The following is a 26,755-nucleotide window of genomic DNA, read 5'->3' as shown; positions in this document are numbered from 1 at the left end:
AAACCTGCACGTCTTTAGGATGGGGAGGATATCAGAGCATCCTGAGGAAACGCATGTGATCACAGGAAGAATACGCAAACTCCACACAGGCAGCACCTGAGGACAGGATCAAATCCAAGTCTCAAGTGCTGAGATAAGATAGCTCTATCGGCTGCACCACTGTGCCGCACTATAATCTTCATTCAATGCAAACACCACCCGCTCCCCCCTTTGTTTAGTACCGAGTGAGATTTGAACCTGTCTTCTCTGGGTTACAGGTCATTAGCCTAGTTCACTACCATCATGCCACCGTGCAGTACAGTGAAGTTGATTTCTAGCAGTTGGATAGAATTTTATTCACAAGAAGTGAAATAGCAGGCATAATACATGTGTTTGTGCTTCTTGTACTGTTATAAGCTCTATGTAAACTTTAAGAAAACAATATTAAAATTATACAGGATGGTAAATAATATAATTATAAATTATTGATTTATTTAATTAACTTATAATATTACAGTCCATTCAGAAAGTATTCAGACCCCTTCACTTTTTCCACATTTTGTTACGTTACAGCCTTATTTTAAAATGGATTAAATTCATTTTTTTAATCATCAATCTACACACAATGCCCCAGAATGAAGATGTGAAAACAGGTGTTTAGAAATTTTTGCAATGTAATTAGTTCGATCGAGGGCACTTACATTTGCCAAAGCTCTGCCATCTCTGCTCCTGCTTAGTTTAGATACACAGCGTGGAAGCAGGCCCTTCAACCCACCGAGTCCGCACCGACCAGCGATCCCCGCACATTAACACTATCCACTATCCTACACATACTAGGGATAATTTACACATTCACAAAACCAGTTAACCTACAAGCCTGTACGTCTTTAGAGTGTGGGACGAAACCAAAGATCTCGAAGAAAACCCATGCAGGTTATGGGGAGAACGTACAAATTCCGTACAGACAGCACCTGTAGTCGGGATCGAATCCGGGTCTCCGGTGCTGCAAAAGCTGTAAGGCAGCAACTCTACCGCTGTGCCACCGTGACGCCCGTCACGGTGGCCGCCTGCTGCAATCTCTGCTCCTGCTATGAGCTGGGAAGATTGTAATTTAGACAATAGACAATAGACAATAGGTGCAGGAGTAGGCCATTCAGCCCTTCGAGCCAGCACCGCCATTCAATGCGATCATGGCTGATCACTCTCAATCAGTACCCCGTTCCTGCCTTCTCCCCATACCCCCTCACTCCGCTATCCTTAAGAGCTCTATCCAGCTCTCTCTTGAAAGCATCCAACGAACTGGCCTCCACTGCCTTCTGAGGCAGAGAATTCCACACCTTCACCACCCTCTGACTGAAAAAGTTCTTCCTCATCTCCGTTCTAAATGGCCTACCCCTTATTCTCAAACTGTGGCCCCTTGTTCTGGACTCCCCCAACATTGGGAACATGTTATCTGCCTCTAATGTGTCCAATCCCCTAATTATCTTATATGTTTCAATAAGATCCCCCCTCATCCTTCTAAATTCCAGTGTATACAAGCCCAATCGCTCCAGCCTTTCAACATACGACAGTCCCGCCATTCCGGGAATTAACCTAGTGAACCTACGCTGCACGCCCTCCATAGCAAGAATATCCTTCCTCAAATTTGGAGACCAAAACTGCACACAGTACTCCAGGTGCGGTCTCACCAGGGCCCGGTACAACTGTAGAAGGACCTCTTTGCTCCTATACTCAACTCCTCTTGTTACGAAGGCCAACATTCCATTGGCTTTCTTCACTGCCTGCTGAACCTGCATGCTTCCTTTCATTGACTGATGCACTAGGACACCCAGATCTCGTTGAACTCCCCCTCCTCCTAACTTGACACCATTCAGATAATAATCTGCCTTTCTATTCTTACTTCCAAAGTGAATAACCTCACACTTACCTACATTAAACTGCATCTGCCATGTATCCGCCCACTCACACAACCTGTCCAAGTCACCCTGCAGCCTTATTGCATCTTCCTCACAATTCACACTACCCCCCAACTTAGTATCATCTGCAAATTTGCTAATGGTACTTTTAATCCCTTCGTCTAAGTCATTAATGTATATCGTAAATAGCTGGGGTCCCAGCACCGAACCTTGCGGTACCCCACTGGTCACTGCCTGCCATTCCGAAAGGGACCCATTTATCCCCACTCTTTGCTTTCTGTCTGTCAACCAATTTTCTATCCATGTCAGTACCCTACCCCCAATACCATGTGCCCTAATTTTGCCCACTAATCTCCTATGTGGGACCTTGTCGAAGGCTTTCTGAAAGTCGAGGTACACCACATCCACTGACTCTCCCTTGTCAATTTTCCTAGTTACATCCTCAAAAAATTCCAGTAGATTTGTCAAGCATGATTTCCCCTTCGTAAATCCATGCTGACTCGGAATGATCCCGTTACTGCTATCCAAATGCTCAGCAATTTCGTCTTTTATAATTGACTCCAGCATCTTCCCCACCACTGATGTCAGACTAACTGGTCTATAATTACCCGTTTTCTCTTTCCCTCCTTTCTTAAAAAGTGGGATAACATTTGCTGCATATAATATATTTATTTCACTTTTGTACAAATCTTTAAAAGGTCATATCTTCAGAAAGTTTTATGAACTGGAGCCAGACATGATTTAATTGTGAATCTCTACCTCGTTAATGCTTAGACAGACACAAAATGCTGGTGTACCTCAGCGGGTCAGGCAGCATCTCTGGAGAAAAGGAACAGGTGACGTTTTGGGTCGAGACCCTGCTTCAGATGAGAGTCAGGGTAGAGGGAAACTAGAGGTATAAAAAGGTACAGAACAAATCAGAGCTGGCACCGATGACCAAGGAAAGGTGGAACCCACAATGGTCCATTGTTGGCTGTGGAAGAGGTGATAACGCAGTGATACGAACAGTGAAACTAGCAGGATGACTAGGGTGGGGGAGGAACAGAGAGAGAGGGAATGCAAGGGTTACTTGAAATTAGAGAAATCAATATTCATACCGCTGGGTTGTAAGCTTAATCTTTAATTGCATTTGAGTATGCAGGAAGTAAACAAATAAAGTCCAAAATCAAATCATGTACGAAAGCAGTAAGAATACTAGTTAAATAACGATAATACTTTATTGTCAGATCAAGTCTAAAGTTTTTCTTGCATCTCAGCAGCTCCACTTGCAACATCAACAAAGACAAAGAATGTAAAACAAGGAACGAGGATACATATATTCACCATAACCATATTCACCATTCACCAGGGGTTGGACAGGCTAGATGTAGGAAGATTGTTCCTGATGTTGGGGAAGTCCAGAACAAGGGGTCACAGTTTAAGGATAAGGGGGAAGTCTTTTAGGACCGAGATGAGAACGTTTTTTTTCACACAGAGAGTGGTAAATCTGTGGAATTCTCTGCCACAGAAGGTAGTTGAGGCCAGTTCATTTGCTATATTTAAGAGGGAGTTAGATGTGGCCCTTGTGGCTAAAGGGATCAGGGGTATGGAGAGAAGGCAGGTACGGGATACTGAGTTGGATGATCAGCCATGATCATATTCAATGGCGGTGCAGGCTCGAAGGGCCGAATGGCCTACTCCTGCACCTATTTTCTATGTTTCTATTACAATCACAAATGATGACACATTCAAGACCCTTCAATGTACATTTGATCTGGGATTGAGTTCTATGTTTAGTTTCAGGATTGACTGGTGCACAAAAGAGTGCTTCAGTCTAACCTTATTAAATCTTGGTACCCTGTACCTCCGATTTGATGGTAACAATTCGTATCCACTGTTCAGGACATGGTCGGGGTCAGAAACAATGTTGTTGTCCAACCTTAGCATGTTATTGTGGTAGGCTGATTCATAGAGTTTCTCAAGGGGTTGACCGACGATCTTTGAGCAGATTTTCATTTGGTGGAGCAGTTTTGACTTTGAAGCGATGGACAAACACTCGTACCATGTAGTATTACAATTCTGAAGAACACTCATAATCACAGAAGTAAGGAACAAAAGAAGAATTTGTCTACTCGCCCCAAAGGACCTAAGGCGGCGGAGAAAATAAATTCAATGTGGTCTTTCCAGGATAGCCCAGTGGCCGAGCACTTCAACTCCCCCTCCCACTCCCAGTCTGACCTTTCTGTCATGGGCCTCATCCAGTGCCATAGTGAGGCCCACCGGAAATTGGAGGAACAGCACCTCGTATTTCGCCTGGGCAGCTTGCAGCCCAGTGGTATGAACATTGACTTCTCCAACTTTAGATAGTTCCTCTGTCCCTCTCTTCCCCCCCCCCTTCCCAGTTCTCCCTCTATCTTCCTGTCTCCACCTATATCCTTCCTTTGTCCCGCCCCCCTGACATCAGTCTGAAGAAGGGTCTCGACCCGAAACGTCACCCATTCCTTCTCTCCCGAGATGCTGCCTGACCTGCTGAGTTACTCCAGCATTTTGTGAATAAATTCCTTCGATTTGTACCAGCATGTGCAGTTATTTTCTTATATTACATATATATCATCACACCCAAGTATTTAAAAGAACACACCTGCTTGATATTTTCATTATGGATAACAATACGAACTACATGAGAGTCAGATGATGAACCAAATACAATTTCTTCCGTTTTCTTTGTATTGATCTCAAGAGCATCATTATCACTCCACTCGACCACTTCGTTCACCCCATGCTGGTGCTGCTCAGGGTTGTCTGATTTACTCAACAGAGATATTAAAACTCTATCATCAGAATACTTTAAAATGTATTCTCCCAAGTGCAATATCTTACCTAGGTGTGATAAATATATATTCATTTACTACTTTAAGCATTTAAATGACGTATTGGATGTGTTTTTAACTTGCTTTAACTTGTTTTGGTTGCACTGATCAGGAGTAGCTCTCCTAATTTTGTTGTATCTCTAAATACAATGACAATAAAGGCTTATTATTATTATTATTATTATTATTGATTTGGTTTATCTGTATGACAGTCGTCAGTGTAAAAAATAAAAAGCATAGCTGAACTCACACAGCCCTGTGGAGCACCAACATTGGTCATGATGGCAGATGAAAGTGTTTTGTTCACCTTTACGAGCTGGACTCCATTAGTGAGGATTCAATTCCTGCTGGACCATTTTTGACACCAAAAAGTCTGCTTGTATGGTGTTGAAAGCGGATGAAAAATCTAGAAAGAGGGCTCTTGCATAGGTGTTAGGTTTGTCTAAATGTTTATAAATGGTACGAGTCAGAGTGGCAACAACGTCTTCTGTACCACAACCCTGCTTATACGCAAATTGGTAAGAGTCAAGTTTGTCTTTTGTCGTACTGACAAGATATTGGAGCAGAATTCTTTCTAGAGATTTCATAATCACTGAGGTAAGGGCTATCGGTCTAAAATCCTTATGTTCTTTTGGACATGGGATTTCGGGTAATGGTTTTATATGCAAAGTTTTCCATAACAGAGGACAGTATGTGTATCTATGGAAGCCTGAAAGATTGGTTGCCACACTGGAGCCAGCTCAGTTGCAAAGTTCTTCAAAAGAAAAGCGCTGCACTCATCCAGCCCAGCGGCGTTCTTGATATTTGTACACTGAAATGTTTTCCTAACGTCTTCGACAGTCGTGACAATTCTATCAGAGGCGTAACAGCAGGTGTAACAGTATTAAGTATTTCGGTGCACTTAACAGAATTATCTAGTGATTCAAATCTGGTAAAGAAGGTGTTCAGATCATTGGCAAAACAAAAATCATTGTCTGTCACAAAAGGTTATTTAGTAAAGTTATTTAGTAAGGCAGGGACAGGCCAAGGTGGGAGTTCAGGTGGAAAGAGTCACCTTGTCAATGCCCATTGTATCTCCGTTCTTCAACGTCAGAGGTGGCCAGTCCATACTACTTCATATTCAGGTCAGATCACTTAATTCATTCTAAAACTGAACTGACAAAATTTACGAAACTATGTAAATGTAGCCCACGATATGACCTCATGTTTCCCCAAAATCATCTGTTGAGAGCAAGAGCAGAGAACAGTGCCAAAAACTGCTTACAGAACAATAAATCCATCTCAAAATGTCTTGGCATGTAGGCTATGATTATCTGTGACTTGCACTGTAATTAAAAGAAATTACATATTTTTTCAAAAATCTTCAGAATCATGTTGGGAATTACTGACCAAAAACTAATTGGGTTAATTAATGCATAATTTGTGTATCTTTCATTGCTGCCAGATTATTGAACATTGGAAAAGCTATACAAAATTAGTGATCAATGTGTACTTTATAAAATCTAAATGGTAAGAGGTTAATAAAATCTGCAAAACTCTAATAGACACACTATGATCACTTAGGATATTGTTTGGCATGTGGCGGATCAGGCCACTCCTTGGGTCAGCCCCCTCGTTACGTGACGGACAGGCGTAAGGGGTTAAAAGCCTGACCAGGGGGAGGCGTGGCTTATACCCTAGAGGAACTACGCTGTGGGCTGAAGCGCAGCCTAATAAATAAAGAATCTTACTAAAAACTGCCTGGCGTCTTGCCTTTTCTCTGGCCTCCGCCAGGCCACTACATTGGTGACCTCGACGGACATCACACGTAGTGATGTCGAACGTTGATGTGCAACCCGGTCCTGCCGACCTCGATGCCGTCTCCCTCAAACTCCCGACCCTGTGGACCGAAGAGCCTGAGGTCTGGTTTCAGCAGGCAGAGGCACAGTTTGCTGTGCGAGGGGTAACCGTCGACTTGACGAAGTACTTTTATGTCGTCGGCGCCCTGGACCAGGCGACAGCAAGGCGAGTAAAGCCTTACCTTAATGACCCCCCCGCGGATGACAAATATAAGGGCCTTAAAGAACTCCTTATCAGGAGGTTCGGCCTCAGCGACGCCGAGAGGGCAACTCGAGTTATGAGCCAGGGGGGGCTCGGGGACCGACGGCCGTCGGCCCTTCTGGAGGACATGCTCGCCCTTATGGGCAACCACCTGTGCCCACGTCACGTCATGGGACCTTACAGCCACACGTCCCTGCCGCTCTGGAGGACTGCCAGTTTGTGTTCCTGCGCAGGGACGCACACCGATCACTTCTCCAGCGGCCGTACGAGGGCCCCTTCCGGGTCCTGCAACACGGCTCGGCCACATTCGTTCTGAACATGGGGGGTCGCAGAGAGACTGTTTCGGTCGCACGGCTGAAGCCGGCACACGTGGACATTGATCGGCCGGTGCCGGTTGCGCAGCCCCGCCCGCGCGGTCGCCCCCCGTCCAAGCTACCCCCTCCAGTGTCTGCTACGACCCCTCCACCTGTCGGTCAGTCGCCGGTCCCTGCGCCGGTCATGGTGCGCACCCGGGCTGGTCGCCTCGTGCGCCCTCCTGTCCGTTTTGTACCTCCGGTTCTTGGGGGGGGTCCTGTGGCGGATCAGGCCACTCCTTGGGTCAGCCCCCTCGTTACGTGACGGACAGGCGTAAGGGGTTAAAAGCCTGACCAGGGGGAGGCGTGGCTTATACCCTAGGGGAACTACGCTGTGGGCTGAAGCGCGGCCTAATAAATAAAGAATCTTACTAAAAACTGCCTGGCGTCTTGCCTTTTCTCTGGCCTCCGCCAGGCCACTACAGGCACATACAAAGGAACTGCTTAGTCAGAGGGTAGTTAATCTGTGGAACTCATTGCCACAGAAGGCTGTGGAGGCCAAGTCAATGGATATTTTGAAGGCAGAGATAGACAAATTCTTGATCAGAATGGATGTCAAGGGTTATGGGGAGAAGGCGGGAAAATGGAATTAGGAGGCAGAGGTCAGCCACGATTGAATGGTGGAGTAGACTCGATGGGCCAAATGGCCTAATTCTACTGCTATAACTTGTGAACTTGTGAACTTGTGATATGATGTGAAAATCTATCTCATCGTCAGAGGTTAAGATTTGTGGCTAATCTTGGTTAATGAAGGGTTAAAACAGTGACCAGATAGATGCCTTTTGGCAAGAGGCTCCTCTTCAGCAGAAGGAAGGATATCGCTGCATTGACTGCCTGCTTAACAATAGTTTCATGTCCCCGGGGAACTTTCTGCAAATAGATTTCATCTCGCTTTCTCTTGTACTCCTTAAAACTTCCTGTTTTCTCACGGTCCTTTTGGACAGATTACAGACTTGTTCCCTCTCTCTGAGAACTCAGAAACCTCTCCAGAAGAATTCAAAATGTGGACAGCAACATTGTTTTATAGCCCCATGTACCCAGAGATTTTGAAATTGAGATTCAGGGCTACATTTAGTGGTGTGGTGGCTACCTGTTACTAAGAATTTGTAAAGACAAACAAATTGAAACACTACAAGTGACTGGATGTTTAGTTTAGTTTAGAGATACAGCGCGGAAACAGGCACTTCAGCCCACCAAGTCCGCGCCGACCAGCGATCCCCGCACATTAACACTATCCTACACATACTCGGGACAATTTACATTTATACCAAGCCAATTAACTTACAAACCTGTACGTCTTTGGAGTGTGGGAGGAAACCAACAATCTCAGAGAAAATCGACGCAGGTCACGGGGAGAACGTACAAACTCCGTACAGACAGCACCTCTAGTCGGGATCGAACCCGGGTCTCTGGCGATGTAAGCATTGTAAGGCAGCAACTCTACTGCTGCGCCACCGTGCCGCCCTAAAAGTTGTGGAACTGTTTCTTGAATCATTGGTAATTATATTTATTGAGTCATTTGCACAATTTCAGAAGGAATTTAAAAACACACTCCGAGGTTTGTTGATGTCCAAGGTTATGGTCATCCAAACAATGCTATTCCTGAGTAAGACACATGCATTTTCCCTCGCTCTGTATTATAGAGAGAGGTTGGGTGTCCTGCATTGTGTGATTCACCTCTTGATTCACCAAACATTCAAGATTATCTGCAAAGTGGGATTCAGGTGTGTGAGATGGAATCATGTCCACTTGCCTCGATGAACAAGTCCAACAAGTCTCAATAAGCTCAACACCATATGGGCCAAAACTGACCTTGGGTAATATCACTGTGTGGAGTTTGTACGTACTCTCTGTGAGCATGTGCGTTCCTCCGCGTGCACGCTTTCCTCCCACATCCCAAACACGTGCGTGTCTGTAGGTAAATTGGCCTCTGTACATTATCCCTAGTGTACAGGGAGTGGATGAGAAAGTGCAATAACATAGAACTAGTGTAAACCAGTGATCGATGGTCAGTGTGGACTCTCTGTGCCGAATGACCTGTTTCCATGCTCTATCTCTAAACTAAACTAAACTAAATTAAACCTTCCATAATTGACATTCTATCCTAAATATTTGTTCCCTCCACTGTTGGCTACCCTGGCCGCAAGGTGTACAGTTTACAAAATACACTACATGTACTTGCGTAGCTTGTTACAGCCCCACATCATTTACCATAGAGAAGAGTACGAGGTAGAAGGCAAGCAGGAACACTTGCCATAGGTTCTCCTCCAAGTTGAGGATCATTCTCTAGGGTGGCACGGTGGCGCAGTGGTAGAGCCGCTGCCTTACAGCGCCAGAGACCCGGGTTCGATCCCGACTACAGATGCTGTCTGCACTGAGTTTGTATGTTTTCTCCGTGACTGTGTGGGTTTCCACTGGGTGATCTGGTTTCCTCCCACATCCCAAAGACATACAGGCTTGTTGGTTAATTGGCTTCTGTAAATTGACCCCAGTGTATTGGATAGAACTAGTAGTATAAACATCAGTCTGAAGAAGGGTCTCGACTCGAAACGTCACCCATTCCTTCTCTCCCGAGATGCTGCCTGACCTGCTGAGTTACTCCAGCATTTTGTGGATAGAACTAGTATATAGGTGAGCGCTGGTCGGCACGGACACAGTGCACTGAAGGGCCTGTTTCTACGCTGTATCTCTAAACTAAACTAAACTCAACTAAACTAAACTAAACTAAACTAAACTAAACTAAACTAAACTAAACTAAACTCAACTCAAATTCTGATTTGGAACTATATCATTGTCTCTTTATCGCTGCTGGGTCCAAATCCTGGAAATTCCTATTTAAGAGGACTTATTTATGGCGGCACGGTGGCGCAGCAGTAGAGTTGCTGCCTTACAGCGAATGCAGCGCCAGAGAGTCAGGTTCGATCCTGACTACGGGCGCCGTCTGTATGGAGTTTGTACGTTCTCCCCGTGACCTGCGTGGGTTTTCTCCGAGATCTTCGGTTTCCTCCCACATTCCAAAGGCGTACAGGTATGTAGGTTAATTGGCTGGGCAAATGTGAAAAATTGTCCCTAGTGTGTGTAGGGTAGTGTTAATGTGCAGGGATCGCTGGGCGGCACGGACCCGGTGGGCCGAAGGACCTGTTTCCGCGCTGTATCTCTAAATCTAAAAAAAAATCTACGGACTGTGAGAATATCTTTAACAGACGTGACTGTTGGCAATGGAAAATTAATATCCGAGGCTGCCTTCAATCAATGGCTCCCTGTCGCCAACCACGGTGAAATGGCCAAGTGCATAATGTCCCAGCATATCCCCTCGATTCCCTCCTGATTTCCTCAATTGTGTGTAATGGGCACTGTCTCAGCGCCTTTCCTTGATGTTCTGGCTGAGAGTGGGATCTACAAAATGCCAAGTTGCCGCAACAAATAACAAATATACAGCAGTGTTACTTCATCTTATTTGTACCTCAAACAGGAGGGCCGAATACATTTTTTTTTTTTCTCATAACAGAATAATCAGCAGAATGGTGCTCAAAATACCGAAACAGATAGGGGAGCATTTACAAGAGATCCCCCCCTCACCTAAGATCTCAGTTGATTTGTTGTCCATGTTGCTCTATGTACAGCACCTGTGTTATTGGAAACAATGAGTTGAATCTCATTCCAACTTGTGTTTTCTCCTTGGTCTGAAGATAGAAACATAGAAACATTGAAAATAGGTGCAGGAGTAGGCCATTCGGCCCTTCGAGCCTGCACCGCCATTCAATATGATCATGGCTGATCGTCCAACTCAGTATCCCATACCTGCCTTCTCTCCATACCCCCTGATCCCTTTAGCCACAAGGGCCACATCTAACTCCCTCTTAAATATAGCCAATGAACTGGCCTCAACTACCTTCTGTGGCAGAGAATTCCACAGATTCACCACTCTCTGTGCGAAAAAAAACGTTCTCATCTCGGTCCTAAAAGACTTCCCCCTTATCCTTAAACTGTGACCCCTTGTTCTGGACTTCCCCAACATCGGGAACAATCTTCCTGCATCTAGCCTGTCCAACCCCTTAAGAATTTTGTATATTTCTATAAGATCCCCCCTCAATCTTCTAAATTCCAGCGAGTACAAGCCTAGTCTATCCAGTCTTTCTTCATATGAAAGTCCTGCCATCCCAGGAATCAATCTGGTGAACCTTCTCTGTACTCCCTCTATGGCAAGAATGTCTTTCCTCAAATTAGGAGACCAAAACTGTACGCAATTACTCCAGGTGTGGTCTCGCCAATGCCCTGTACAACTGCAGCAGAACCTCCCTGCTCCTATACTCAAATCCCCTCGGTATGAATGCCAACATACCATTCGCTTTCTTCACTGCCTGCTGCACCTGCTGAAGATGGTTCTGACTTGTTGCAGCAACTCACCATAATCCTTATTCCTCATTCAGTGAGATCTCTGGACATGTGGGGGACAATTGGCAGTGTGAACCCGCAAAATCGCACCTTTGGGGCACCATCGAGCATGGCGAAAGGGAGCATCGATCTATCGTCACATCCAAATGGCAATGTCTCTAACAATGCAGCACTCCCTTGAAGTGTCAACTTAGATGTTGTGCTGATGTTTCAGTGAGGATAGTTAAATTGTAACCTTACATAGTCAGAGGAAAGATGAGCTACATTCGGTATTCAGCTGCATTAGTTAGCCGTTTCAGCCAATGTCAATAGAATAGGAACAACGAGCCCACGATTTGGACCAGAAGACATACTGTAGGTTTACAGTGAAGGGGAAAGGATTTAAGAGGAATCTGAGGAGTAACGTTTTTACACAAAGGGTGGTGGGTGTATGGAACAAGCTATCAGAGGAGATAGTTAATAGACAATAGACAATAGGTGCAGGAGTAGGCCATTCGGCCCTTTGAGCCAGCACCACCATTCAATGTGATCATGGCTGATCATTCTCAATCAGTATGGGCCTTCTCCCCATACCCCCTGACTCCGCTATCCTTAAGAGCTCTATCCAGCTCTCTCTTGAATGCATTCAGAGAATTGGCCTCCACTGCCTTCTGAGGCAGAGAATTCCACAGATTTATAACTCTCTGACTGAAAAAGTTTTTCTTCATCTCCGTTCCAAATGACATACCCCTTATTCTTTAACTGTGGCCCCTGGTTCTGGAGTTCTTTGTTTCTACATGAATATACAGATTACCCATTAGAGATATGGATAAATAAATAGACAGTTTGACATCTAGAGACACATGGAGCCGCAAGTGCTGGAACCTTGAGTAAAACACAAAGTGCTGAAGTAATTCAGCGAGTCAGGCAGTATCTGTGGAGGGGGTAGGAAGGCAATGCTTTGGCGCCATACCCTTTTGCAGAAGGCAAAAGCACCATTCGATTCCTTTGAAGGCACTCTCACAGTGCTCTTAAATAAGGATTTCCAGGATTTTGACCCAGTGATGATGACGGAGCAGTGATATGCTTCCAAGAGAATGACAACTAGAATTATCCAGGCACTTTAGCGTTTGATAGAGTGAAGTTAAACGGAGAAGTCAAATCACTGGCTCAAATTAGGTTTCTGCACCATCTTTCAGACACGTACGAGGATATTGTGCAATGTAACTTGGGTGGATTTTTAGTAAAATCTTTATCACTTTCCCATCTGAGGCATGTGAGGCAATTCTCAATCGCACAGTTCCAAAATACTTTTCATTTTCTATACTTTTAGAAGCATGGCATAGCTAGTGCCCCAGCGATGTAATTAAATTTCCACATGTACATGGATTCCATCTGTATTCCGGACTGCACTAAATTAAGTGGTATCGTAGACAGTGGAGAGAGGGTTACCACAAATTACAGCAGAATCTAAATCAGCTTGGCACATGGGCTGAGGAATGGCTAATGGAGTTCAACGCTGATAAGTGTGCGATGTTTTGGCATTTTGGGAAGTCCAACCAGGGCAGGACCTACACGGTGAATGATAGGGCCCTGGGGAGTATTGTAGAGCAGAGGGAACTAGGAGTGCAGGTGCATAGTTCCTCGAAAATGGCCTCACAGGTAGATAGGATGGTAAAGAAAGCTTTTGGTACATTGGCCTTCATTAGTTAGGGTACTGTGTATGGAAATTGGAACATTCTGCTAAAAGTTGCACAAGATGTTGGTGGGGCCACATTTGGAGTATTGTGTTCCGTTTTGGTTACCCTGCTATAGGAAGGATGTCATTAGCTGGAAAGGGTGCAGAGAAGATTTATGAGAATGTTGCCAGGACTCGAAGGCCTGAACTATAGGGAGAGATTGGGCAAGCTAGGACTTTATTCCTTGGAGCGCAGGAGGCTAAGGGGTGATCTTATAGTGGTGTTTAAAATCATGAGGGGAATTGGTACGGTGAATACACAGAGTCTATTACTGGGGGAATCAAGAACCAGTGGTGCGTATATGGAAGGATCTTACAGATGAGGTCGTTGAGTCAGGTACCGTAACAGCATTTAAAAGACTCTTGGACAGGTACATGGATAGGAAAGGTTTAGTGGGATATGAGCCACATCCGTGCAAATGGGACTAACTTGGATGGGGCATTTTAGTAGGCATGGACAAGTTGGAACAAAGGGCCTGTTTCCATGCTGTATGTTTCTATGAATCTATGACGAAGTGCAGTTCGGAACATCTGACAATGAAAATATCTCTGACAGAGCCCTGTGGGCAGGATGTCAAACATTCCTCTGGCAGCTTGCTGGTTCCATTGAAAAGCTGCAAAATACTGAGGCACAGAAGCAGCAACACTTTAAGTTAGTTTAGTTTAGTTTAGTTTAGAGATACAGCGCGGAAACAGGCTCTTCGGCCCACCGCGTCCGCACTGAACAGCGATTTAGTCTCCAAATTTGAGGAAGGATATTCTTGCTATTGAGGGCGTGCAGCGTAGGTTTACTAGGTTAATTCCCGGACTGGCGGGACTGTCATATGTTGAAAGACTGGAGCGGCTAGGCTTGTATACACTGGAATTTAGAAGGATGAGAGGAGATCTTATCGAAACGTATAAGATTATTAAGGGGTTGGACACGTTAGAGGCAGGAAACATGTTCCCAATGTTGGGGGAGTCCAGAACAAGGGGCCACAGGTTAAGAATAAGGGGTAGGCCATTTTGAACTGAGATGAGGAAAAACTTTTTTAGTCAGAGAGTTGTGAATCTGTGGAATTCTCTGCCTCAGAAGGCAGTGGAGGCCAATTCTCTGAATGCATTCAAGAGAGAGCTAGATAGAGTCTTAAGGATAGCGGAGTCAGGGGGTATGGGGTGAAGGCAGGAATGGTGTACTGATTGAGAATGATCAGCCATGATCACATTGAATGGCGGTGCTGGCTCGAAGGGCCGAATGGCCTCCTCCTGCACCTATTTTCTATTGTCTATTGTCTATTGAACAGCGATCCCCACACATTAACACAATCCTACACACACTAGGCACAATTAAAATTATACCAAGCCAGAACTGTATGTGTTTGGATGTGGGAAGAAACCGAAGATCTTGGAGAAAACCCATGCAGGTCACGGGGAGAACGTACAATCTCCATACAGACAGCACCTGTAGTCAGGATCGAACACGGGTCTTTGGCGCTGTAAGGCAGCAACTCTGCCGCTGTGCCACCCTAACATTTAACAAGTAAGTTACTTGTTATACGTAGGTAACACGTCACCTATTAAAAAAAACTTGGTGGTTGGATGTAAGGCACAGCAACGACTTTTTTTGAGCTCACAATAATCCTGGTTATATTCTTGCAATATTTAATATCTCAGCAGAATGGTGGTTTCTTAGAAATGAATACATCCCATTAAATTTGTGTCTTTATTTTCGTTGACAGCTGTGTGGGAAGGAATTTAATCGGATGCACAATTTAATGGGCCACATGCATCTACACTCAGACAGCAAGCCGTTTAAATGCCTCTATTGCCCCAGCAAATTCACTCTGAAGGGAAACCTTACCCGCCACATAAAGGTCAAACATGGCATCATGGATGGAGGGCCCGATTCACAAAGTAAGTGCACATGTGTGAACGCTATACAGAGATTTATTTGCGGGAACATTGAAAATGAATTTAAGAGAAAAGAAATATGGGATCTAATTCAATACAATTGTCGGGTAGATAATATTGTAGTTGTATTCAAAAGGACACAAAGTGCTGGACCAAACGCAGGCTCGGCGATCGTTTCGCTCAACACCTTCGCTCAGACCGCTTTAACCAACCTGATCTCCCGGTGGCTGAGCACTTCAACTCCCCCTCCCACTCCCAGTCTGACCTTTCTGTCATGGGCCTCCTCCAGTGTCATAGTGAGGCCCACCGGAAATTGGAGGAACAGCACCTAATATTTCGCTTGGGCAGCTTACAGCCCAGCGGTATGAACATTGACTTCTCTAACTTTAGATAGTTCCTTTGTCCCTCTCTTCCCCTCGCCCTTCCCAGTTCTCCCACTGTCTTCCTGTCTCCACCTATATCCTTTCTTTGTCCTGGCCCCCCGACATTAGTCTGAAGAAGGGCCTCGACCCAAAACGTCACCCATTCCTTCTCTCCAGAGATGCTGCCTGACCCGCTGAGTTACTTCAGCATTTTGTGATACCTTCGATTTATACCAGCATCTGCAGTTATTTTCCTGCACAAGCTGCCAGAGGAGGTAGTTGAGTCAGGGACTATCCCAATGTTTAAGAAACAGTTAGACAGGTACATGGATAGGACAGGTTTGGAAGGATATGGGCCAAACGCGGGCAGGTGAGACTTGTGTAGCTGGGATATGTTGGCCAGTGTGGGCAAGTTGGGCTGAAGGGACTGTTTCCATGCTGTATCACTCTGTGACAACGTGAAACAAAATAGCATGAAGCAAATATGCAATGAGAAATCACAATCAGATCTAAAAGCTTATTCCTTTCATTATACACATTCTCTCCCCTGTGATGTACTCTATCCCACACATTTTTTATTCTGTGAGGAAACCTTGTGTGTAAATATTTTCAAAAGCTGAAAGGTTATCCTGTAAAACGTACCCTTGAATCTTTGTTTTTAATTCTGGCCAATTTCCTTCCACGGAAAATATCTTCCTGCCATCCTCGCCTCTGAGGCCATTGTGTGATGGTGATTATTCGGTTCTATCAACATACAACATCCCTCCAGCACTGATTAAAGCAAGGAGCTGCTTTCATGGGAGCAATTTCTCAGGCTTAAAAGGAAAGGAAAAAGGTGAGGTACATAAAATGGAAAGATAGGAGCAAGAAAAAAGAAAGGCAAGGATAGTCAAAAGAAAGAAATGTGAAGCAGAGATACAGACTTTAGACATTAGAAACATAGAAAATAGGTGCAGGAGTAGGCCATTCGGCCCTTCGAGCCTGCACCGCCATTCAATATGATCATGGCTGATCATTCAGCTCAGTAGCCTGTACCTGCCTTCTCTCCATACCCCCTGATCCCTTTAGCAAAAAGGGCCACATCTAACTCCCTCTTAAATATAGCCAATGAACTGGCCTCAACTACCTTCTGTGGCAGAGAATTCCACAGACTCACCACTCTCTGTGTGAAGAAATGTTTTCTCATCTCGGTCCTAAAAGACTTCCCCCTTATCCTTAAGCTGTGACCCCTGGTTCTGGACTCCCCCAACATCGGGAACAATTTTCCCGCATCTAGCCTCTCCAACCCCTTAAGAATTTTATATGTTTCTATAAGATATTATAGAACATTAGGCGTTAGAGATACAGAGATACAGTGCAGAAACAGGCTATTCGGCCCACCGAGTCCACGCCGACCAGCGATCACCCCGTACGCCAGCACTAACTTACAAACTAGGGACGAATTATAATTTTACAGAAGCCAATGAACCTACAAACCTGTATGTCTTTGGAGTGTGGGAGGAAACCGGTGCACCCGGAGAAAACTCACATGGTCACAGGGAGAACGTCCAAACTCCGTACAGGCAGCACCCGTAGTCAGGATCGAACCTGGGTCTCTGGCGCTGTAAGGAAGCAACTTGACCGCTGCGCCACCGTGCCGCACCAACAGTGCTTCAATTGTTCAATGCTTCAATTATTGAAGGGTATCTGGTGGCTGCAGTGTTGTTTCAACATCAAAATTGTTTATAGTCAATAAATTAAAAATATTTAAAAATAATTAATGGACCTGGAATTAATAAACACGTATGTATGGAATATTAATAACCATGCACTCTAATAACCTATAAAACCTACTGGTTAATATTTTCTTTGAAAGTTCAAAGGAGATGTGCAGGCAAGTTTTTTTACACAGAGAGTAGTGGGTGCCTGAAATCTGCGACTTGGGGTGATTATGGAGATTAATATAATAGTGGTATTTTGGGTGTGCAGGGACTAGAGGGATGTGGATTATGTGCAGCGGAAGAGATTAGTTTAAATTGGCATGATATTCATCACAGACATTGTGGTCCAAATGGCCTGTTCCTGTGCTGCACTCATAGTCACAGTCATAGAGTCATAAAACGTGGAAACAGGCCTTTCAGCCCAATTTGCCCACACCGACCAATAGACAATAGACAATAGGTGCAGGAGGAGGCCATTCGGCCCTTCGAGCCAGCACCGCCATTCAATGTGATCATGGCTGATCATTCTCAATCAGTGCCCCGTTCCTGCCTTCTCCCCATACCCCCTGACTCCGCTATCCTTAAGAGCTCTATCTAGCTCTCTCTTGAATGCATTCAGAGAATTGGCCTCCACTGCCTTCTGAGGCAGAGAATTCCACAGATTCACAACTCTCTGACTGAAAAAGTTTTTCCTCATCTCAGTTCTAAATGGCCTACCCCTTATTCTTAAACTGTGGCCCCTTGTTCTGGACTCCCCCAACATTGAGAACATGTTTCCTGCCTCTAACGTGTCCAACCCCTTAATAATCTTATACGTTTCGATAAGATCTCCTCTCATCCTTCTAAATTCCAGTGTTTACAAGCCTAGTTGCTCCAGTCTTTCAACATATGATCAACATGTTCCAGCTACACTAGCCCCACCTGCCTGCATTTGACCCATATCCCTCCAAACCTGTCCTATCCATGTACCTGTTTAATTATTTCTTAAACGTTGCGATAGTCCCAGCCTCAACTACCTCCTCTGGCAGCTCATTCCATGCACCCACCAAACTTTGTGTGAAAAGGTTACCCCTCAGATTCCTATTAAATCTTTGCCCCTTCACTTTAAACCTATGTCCTCTGGTTCAATTCCCCTTCTATGAAACCCGTCTATGATATATCTATTCTCTGAATTGGGAAATTGTTAAATTTTGTGCTTGTATGGTGGGCGGCACGGTGGCGCATCGGTAGAGTTGCTGCCTTACAGCGAATGCAGCGCCGGAGACTCAGGTTCGATCCTGACTGCGAAGTTTGTACGTTCTCCCCATGACCTGCGTGGGTTTTCTCCGAGATCTTCGGTTTCCTCCCACACTCCAAAGACGTACAGGTATGTAGGCTAATTGACTGGGTAAATGTAAAAATTGTCCCTAGTGTGTGTGTAGGATAGTGTTAATGTGCGTGGAATCGTTGGGCGGCGCGGACTCGGTGGGCCGAAGGGCCTGTTTCCGCGCTGTATCTCTAAATCTAAAATCTAAAACACATTTGGACGCTGACCAGAATGAAACCGCCGTTCTTTTCTAAAGAAATTCCATTGACGTCACCTATAATAAAATATCATAATGTGCAATTTATTCTGCCTAACCAAAGAAGTCAGAGCATTAACTAAATGTGTATTCTAATCAGTGTATAGTCCAAGGAGGGATGAAATCATTTAATGGTTTAAACTATTTCCAGCAGGCCTGTGGTGTTATGACAGCGAGAGATTAACATCAAACACTCATGCGCTCTAATATTTATAGCACTTTATTCCCTTTTGTTCCAGGTTTGATTGAGTACATTTGTACTTATTGTGACCCTACAATTCGTCAATGTAACAATCAACTCCTGAACCAAAGAGCAGGTCTCAAGAGCAGCAACATTTTTTAAACAATGACCTTAAAGTGTGACCTTCAATCAAAACCCACTAAATATGGTGTTTAATTTTTCTATTTGTTTCTGCTGCCCTTCTTCACCCAGCAAATGATGAATAGAAAACAGGAATATGAAAATGTAATGTTTTCTGTCAAAAGTGAAGAGTTTGGGATTGCTGGATCATAGAATTATCACAGCACAGAAGGAGGCCATTCGGTCCATCAGGTCCATACCCATTCTATGAAGAAGCATCCTGTTATAACGTGGAACAGAGAGAGAGTCATAGTCATACAGTGTGGAAACAGGTCCTTCGACCCAACTTGCCCACACCAACCAACATGTCCCATGTACACGTCTCACTTGCCTGTTTGGCACATGTCCCTCTAAACCTGTCCTATCCATGCGCATGTCTAATTGCTTCTTAAACGTTGCCATAAACCCCTGTCCCACTTAGGCGATTCTTTAGGCAACTACAGGCGACTAGGCTGTTGCCACATGGTCACCATGGTCGTGAGTCATCTCCAAAGAGTCGTGGCGTCTTTCTGGTCGCCGCTGGATTTTCAGAATGTTGAAAATTTTTCGCCGACAGTGGGTTTGATGCCAATGAGCGTAGCTTGACGTCTCCTGATGTAGGTGCTGTCGTAGGTTGTCTCCGGGTGACGTAGGTTGTCGCCGGTGCTGACTTTGGTGAATTCCATTGGCTACTACCTACGTCAACCTACGTCAACCGGCGACAGGTACCGGCGTCAAAACCGAAGGCCAAAATGACGTGAATTGTCTTCAGTTGTTGCCGACAGGGTCGTAGCTTGTCGTAGCGTGTCGCGGGTAGATGTAGGTTGATTTCGGTTGTCGTAGGTTGTCGCCAGTGTGGTCGTAGGTTGTCGTATCTGCGGTCGTAGGTGGACGTCCTACTCACGACGATTGGGTCGCCGGTTGTCGGTACCTTGCCATAGCTTGACGTCGACTAGGTGGTAGGTCATTGTAGCTTGTCGTAGACATTGTCGTAGGGGGTCCAGTTGATGGTTTTTCGGTGACCTGCTACGACTATGACAGTTGCCGGCAGTCGCCTAAAAGATTGCCTAAATGGGACAGGCCTTATAGTGTCTGCCTCAACTACCTCCTCTGGCAGCTCGTTCCATAAACCCACCATCCTTTGTGTGAAAAAATTGGCCATCAGAATCCTATGAAGTATTGCCCCCTTCACCTTAAACCTATGCCCTCTGGTTCTTGATTCCTCTACTCTGGGCAAGAGACTCAACCCAATCTATTCCAACATCTACCGTCTACCCGATCTATTCCTCTCATGATTTTATACAACTCAAAAAATCACTCCTCATCCTCCTGCGCCCCAGCCTGTTCGACCTCTCCCTGAAGCTCAGAACCTCGAGCCCTGGCAACATCCTCGTAAATCTTCTCTGCTCCCTTTCCAACTTGACAACATAAAAGAGTAGTCTTACACAGGAGGGTGTCCTTAATGTCTGTGACAAACTTGATGCCAAGATCAACTGCTATCTGCCTGCACATACTCCTTTTTCCCTATCCCCTGCAGCTCTGTGTGTCTGTCCAAAAAGTCTCTTAAATGCCTCTGTTATACCTGCCTCCACCACCAATTCTGCAGAGTGTTCCAGGCACCCACTGTGTGAAAAAAATCTTGCACCGCACAACTCCTTTGAACTTTGCCCCTTTCGTCATGAAGCCAAATTTGATTGAAACTAGCGTAAAATATCGCATGCAGTCTTTGGATTGAACCCGTTGATGTTCCTTAATTTTAGGTTTCAGGCGGCGTGGATGCATTGGATTCGCACCGAACAGCCTGAGTAATTTTGTGCAGGAAGAGCCCTTCGATCTCTCCCAAAAGAGCAGAATTAAAAACGTATCCCAGTCTGACGGTGAGAGTGCCAAAGGGAGTTCTTGTCCAGAAGAAGATGATGACAACTACTACACCATAGGACCATACAGTCCTGACGAGTATTGCAGAGAAGTCAAAATATATATGCCAGAAGACTTATCCCAGAAGACGGGGAGACTGATTCCAGATTTCAGAGACTCCGACAATGAAGTGCTGACCAAAGGGAGAGTGATAGATGTGGAAGATGAAGACTTGATGGTCCATGATGACTTTATGCAGACTGGAATTCAATCTAACAAACACAACACGGCCACCATGAACTATCTGTTTGACATTGGTGAAAACTACGCTGACTTTTGTCTTGATGGTAGGTGCAGTCCAATGTGAAATTCATGGATGGTAAATATTAATTGCCATGATAATTTAGAAATGTAAAAGACAAAGTATTTGTATAAGTGGAAGCTGACTGAAAATCAGAGGCATGAGGGGCACGATAGTTCTTGGTGTTTTTAATGTTGGGTTAAATAACGCAGTATATAGAGTTGCTTTCTCTCTCATGATGGACCTACATTCACACAACTTGCACTTCTGTCAAATGGCACCAGTGACACTGACATTAAAAACATTGGTTCTACCCATTTCTGAAATTTTAGTTTAATTTAGATATAACAATAGACAATAGACAATAGGTGCAGGATGTGGTGTCAATGGTTATGGGGAGACGGTAGAAAAATGGGATTAGCAGGCAGAGATCAGCCATGATTGAATGGCGAAGTAGACTCGATGGGCCGAATGGCCTAATTCTACTCCTATAACTTGTGAACGTGTGAACTTGTGAACTCCGTACAACTAGATAGAGCTCTTAAGGTTAGTGGAGTCAGGGGGTATGGGGAGAAGGCAGGAACGGGGTACTGATTGAGAAGATCAGCCATGATCATATTGAATGGTGGTGCTGGCTCGAAGGGCCGAATGGCCTACTCTTGCACCTATTGTCTATTGTCTATTGACAAGCATCCGTAGTTGGGATCGAGCCCAGGTCTCTGACGCTGCAAGTGCTGTAAGGCAGCAACTCTACCGCTGCGCCCCGGTGTCAAATCAATATTTGATGTTCCTTCAATATTCAAACTATTCACCTGCCAGCCATACATGGATGCCACCTTGCATGCTTTCTGTGGCCTATAAGTTCATAAGTTCATAAGTGGACCTACATTCACACAACTTGCACTTCTGTCAAATGGCACCAGTGACACTGACATTTCATATAAAAACATTGGTTCTACCCAATTCTGAAATTTCTGAGCAGAATTAGGCCATTCGACCCATCACTTCTACTCCGCCATTCAATCACGGCTGATCCATCGTTCCCTCTCAACCCCATTCTCCTGCCTTCTCCCCATAACCCCTGACACCTTTATTAATCAAGAATCTGTCAATCTCCACCTTAAAAATATCCATGGACTTGGCCTCCACAGCCTTCTGTAAACATTGTCTGTTCATTGTGAGTGCACCCCCAGATTTTAGCCAGCCTATCTTCTCACGGCGATGTGGAGAGAGCACCTTACTTACTGTGTTAAAAAGGGAAAGAACGTGCAGCCTCATCACAGGTTTGTCAAATGATCAGCATACAAAGTAGATTTATTGTTTCTCCAGACACCGTCTTGAGTGCTTATTTTGAATGTATCTGTCTAAATGTACCTGCCTGTATAAATAATCACTAATCAGATACTACATTTGAAATATAACTTTAAATTGTGCCTGCAAGCGAAAACCTTCTTTAAGTCTTATCCGATCCGAACAAAGATTTTTAAGGTCTTAAGATATATTCCCTGAAGTATGAAGCAATGCCGGAACAATTCTAACCAACAGCAAACGGAGGAAATATGCGATAATAAAATGACCATTGGTTTCAATGCAATGTAAAATCTCATATGCTTGTCATCTGTGCCTGATCTGAAGTGAGATAAAGAAACAAAAGAAAGCTCTTTTTATGAGAGACATGAATGCTTGGTGGTTTTTTTTTTGTGGTTCTTGTGAAGATTTCATTGCAGAAAACTCCTACAAATGTTGGGTAATTCCAGAGTAACCATTGACTTCGAGGCTCAGGAATGACAATCACACAGTTTTGCTGTGGATTTGAGTTCCGGTGCTGGCTCATGCTTGAAATTTGCCATCTGAGTCGGAAATAAAACTAATTGCTTTTCATCCAGGCCACATAACATGGTGTGCTTTATTGCAGGAAGGCCTAGAGAAAATGCATTAACCTTTCTGACCTGAAGCACTGCTTTTGTCTGGGTCTATTAGTGTAAAACACTGAGCTGGGGGCACCAGTTGTGAACACAAAGCTGAGAAAAAAATCCAAGCAGCCATGAATGAGTTACTGGAAGAATGTTATATAGAGATGTACTTATAAAGCATTTGATCAGAGCATATTGCACACAATATTCTGCGCACATCCCTAAAGTTATTCAAAAAGTACTGGATATGTATGCTGAAAATGTTTGTTTTACAGTATTAATATACATCCCTGGATGAAAATGTCAAAGACTAGCTTTAAAGTGAGAGGGGCAAAGTTGAAAGAAGATGTGTGGGGCAAGTCTTTTACAAAGAAGGTAGTGGATGCCTGGAACACGCTGCCAGGGGTGGTAGTGGGGGCAAATATTACAGTGGTGTTTAAGAGGCTTTTCGATAGGCACATGGTTATGCAGGGAATGAAGGGATATGGGTCATGGTCAGGCAGATGTGATTAGTTTATCTTGGCATCATGTTCGGCACAGCCATTGTGGGTCAAAGGGCCTGTTTCTGTGCTGTACTGTTCTATGTTCTATGTTCTATGTAATCAAAAGATTAAAGGAAATGTAGTAAAGGACCAATATGGAATACGTGTAGTAATGACCAAACTGCTTGTATTTATCTTCATTGATAACACAAGTATATTATTTTCTTCGTCACGTTTGTATCTGCTGTATAGTCAAATGAGCAGTGGCTACATTTATCAGAATCACTAAATAGTACTTTACCTTTTGTATGTTATTAACTCACATATGTTTCAATATTGATGAGTCTAACAGTTCCAGCAACTTTTCAAAATGATTAATAATACAATTGCAATTTGCATTCCTAATTGTTACATATATTCTTTTATAATATTCACAATAATTTACAATAAAAATATATAAAATGTGTCATGTGTTCCTGAATATCTTGCTAAACAAAGTTCCTGCAATATGGGCACAAAATTTCATTGAATATGTTGGTAGGAAGGAATTTTGTGTGTTTGCCAGTACCCCGAATCTGTTTTTACATGGGGCCCAGCTCAGATAGCAAGACACAAAATAAAACATCCTATAAACCAAAGGTAAGTTTCTCAAACAAATTGGGTTAATGAAGGCCTTAACAGCGTATCCTGGGAAACACTCTGAGAAAACCCAAAATGTTTCAAAGATTCACAGTACTGACAGCAGTTTTATACTCTCACCACACAATGGTTACTTGTGGATTTCAGTTTTGTTATAAGTCATCATTGATCAATGTCTCTGTAACCTTGCTACCGAACGCTGTGGAGGCCAAGCCAATGGATATTTTTAAGGTAGAGATAGATAGATTCTTGATTAGTACGGGTGTCAGGGGTTATGGGGAGAAGGCAGCAGAATGAGGTTAGAGGAGGGGTAGATAGATCAGCCATGATTGAATGGCAGAGTAGACTTGATAGGCCAAATGGCCTAATTCTGCTCCTATCACTTGTGAACTTATGAACATTACGAACCTTTCATCTTTGTCTTTTCCCAGTTATCTTTAACCTTATGCTCGCTGTTACTTCAATTCTTCTCATTTGTATAACAAATAGGCATCATTCAGTTTTGATGAAGACACTGCCTCAAGAAGGCAACACAATGGCGCAGCGGTAGAGTTGCTGCCTTACAGCACCAGAGACATGGGTTCGATCCTGACTACGGGTGCTGTCTGTACGGAGTTTGTACGTTCTCCTTGTGACCATGTGAGATTTCTCCGTTTACTCCGGCTTCCTCCCACATTCCAAAAATGTCTAGGTTTGAAGGTTAATTGGCTTCTGAAAATTTGTAAATTGTCCCTACTGTTCAGGTTTGTGCTGGTGTACAGGGTGATCTCTGGTTGGCACGGACTCGGTGGGCCGATGGGCCTGTTTCCATGCTGAATCTCTAAAGTCTAGATTCTAAAATCTCAAGGCAGCATCCATCAGCAGCGATCCTGACCAGCCAGGCCCATGCCTGCCTCTTGCTGCCACTGTTGGGCAGGAGCCCACACTACTAGATTCAGGAACAGCTACTTCCCTACAACTATCAGGTTTAGTTTAGTTTAGTTAAATTTAGCTTTGTTTAGTTTGGAAATACAGCACAGAAACAGGCCCTTCGGCCCACCAAGTCTGCGGCGACCAGTGATCTCTGTACACTAGCACTAACTTACACGCTCCAAGGACAATTTACAATTTTACCAAAGCCAATTAACCTGCAAACCTGCACGTCTTTGGAGTGAAGGAGGAAACCGGAGATCCCGGGGAAAACCCACATGGTTCACAGGGAGAACGTACAAACTCTGTACAGACAGCACCTAAGGTCAGGATCAAACCTGGCTGGGTCTCTGGCTCTGTAAGGCAGCAACTCTACGCTGCACCACCGTGCCGCCCAGAACCTAGTGTTTTGACAATAAACTCAACTTGACTAGATTTGACTTGCCTTCCACCGGATACATTAACTGTTTTTCTTTCCACTATTGCTGCCTGGCCTGTTGAGAGCTTGCAGCATTTTCTATTTTCTATTTCAGTTTTACAGCAACACCAGTTTTTCAAATTTTCATTCCCTCTTGAATTAATTGGTACAGATTGACCGAGGACAACATTTCTCTCTCTCTCATCTCTTTTTTTTGTGGGGGGGGGGGGGGAAAGAAAGTCAATGGTTTGGAAATGGTGGGGGGAGGAGGGGGGTGGGGGGAGGAGGGGGGTGGGGGGGCTCCTTGCTGAGTTATATATACATTGTGCAATAATATCACACAACAGTCAATCAGCTTAACATATGCAGCTGCATTGTTATTAATAATGAATGAGGAACTGCAGTTTTGAACTGAGCTCATTTACTACAGTTAAGTGCTGACCTGGGCATTGCACATGCAGACACAAAATGCTGGAGTAGCTCAACGGGTCAGGCAGCATCTCGGGAGAGAAGGAATGGGTGACGTTTCGGGTCGAGACCCTTCATCAGACTACTTTGGTTTTGATAAAATCTAAAGAATTACATTTTGTTGAGTAATCTGGTAGAAAGTATAAAGGTCCCTTGTCTTTGGGCATTCCCTCAGAGTTAGATTATAAGGGATAGGAGCAGAATTAGGCCATTCAGCCCATCGAGTCTATTCCGTCATTCAATCATGGCAGATCTATTTTTCCCTTTCAACTCCATTCTACTGCCTTCTCCCCATAACTTTTGATGCCCTTCCTAATCAAAAATCTCCGCTTTAAAATTGTCTTGGTCAAATGTCTCAAATGTCAAATGTCTTGGTCAAATATCTTGCTCAAATGTCTTGGTCTCCACAGCCATCTGTGGCAATGAATTCCAAAGATTCACCACCCTCTGGCTAAAACAATTCCTCCTCATCTCCATTCTAAAGTTATGTCCTTTTTCTCTGCGGCTGCTTCCTCTGGTTCTAGATTCTCCCATTACTGGTAACATGATTTTCACGTCCACTCTATCAAGGCCTTTCATTATGCAATAGGTTACAATGAGATCCCCCCCTCATCCTTTCAAACTCCAGCCCCAGAGCAAATGTTCCTCATGCATTAATCTAATCA

At 44.3% G+C, this 26,755-nt stretch overlaps 1 protein-coding gene across 1 annotated transcript in view; it reads left to right on the top strand.

Moving 5' to 3' along the window:
* Positions 1–24,086, top strand: part of LOC144592474 (uncharacterized) — a 54,469-nt gene extending 30,383 nt beyond the window's left edge. Inside the window, exons 4-6 of the mRNA XM_078397067.1 lie at positions 14,968–15,142; positions 20,864–21,307; positions 23,177–24,086. Coding sequence (XP_078253193.1) covers positions 14,968–15,142; positions 20,864–21,307; positions 23,177–23,214 — 657 coding nt within the window. The 3' untranslated portion in view covers positions 23,215–24,086. The remainder of the gene's footprint in view (positions 1–14,967; positions 15,143–20,863; positions 21,308–23,176) is intronic.
* The last annotated feature ends 2,669 nt before the right edge of the window (positions 24,087–26,755 follow it).

Source organism: Rhinoraja longicauda, chromosome 3 (assembly GCF_053455715.1).
Source record: "Rhinoraja longicauda isolate Sanriku21f chromosome 3, sRhiLon1.1, whole genome shotgun sequence".
NCBI classification, from domain to species: Eukaryota; Metazoa; Chordata; class Chondrichthyes; order Rajiformes; family Arhynchobatidae; genus Rhinoraja; species Rhinoraja longicauda.
This window is presented reverse-complemented; position numbering and strand designations above follow the sequence as displayed.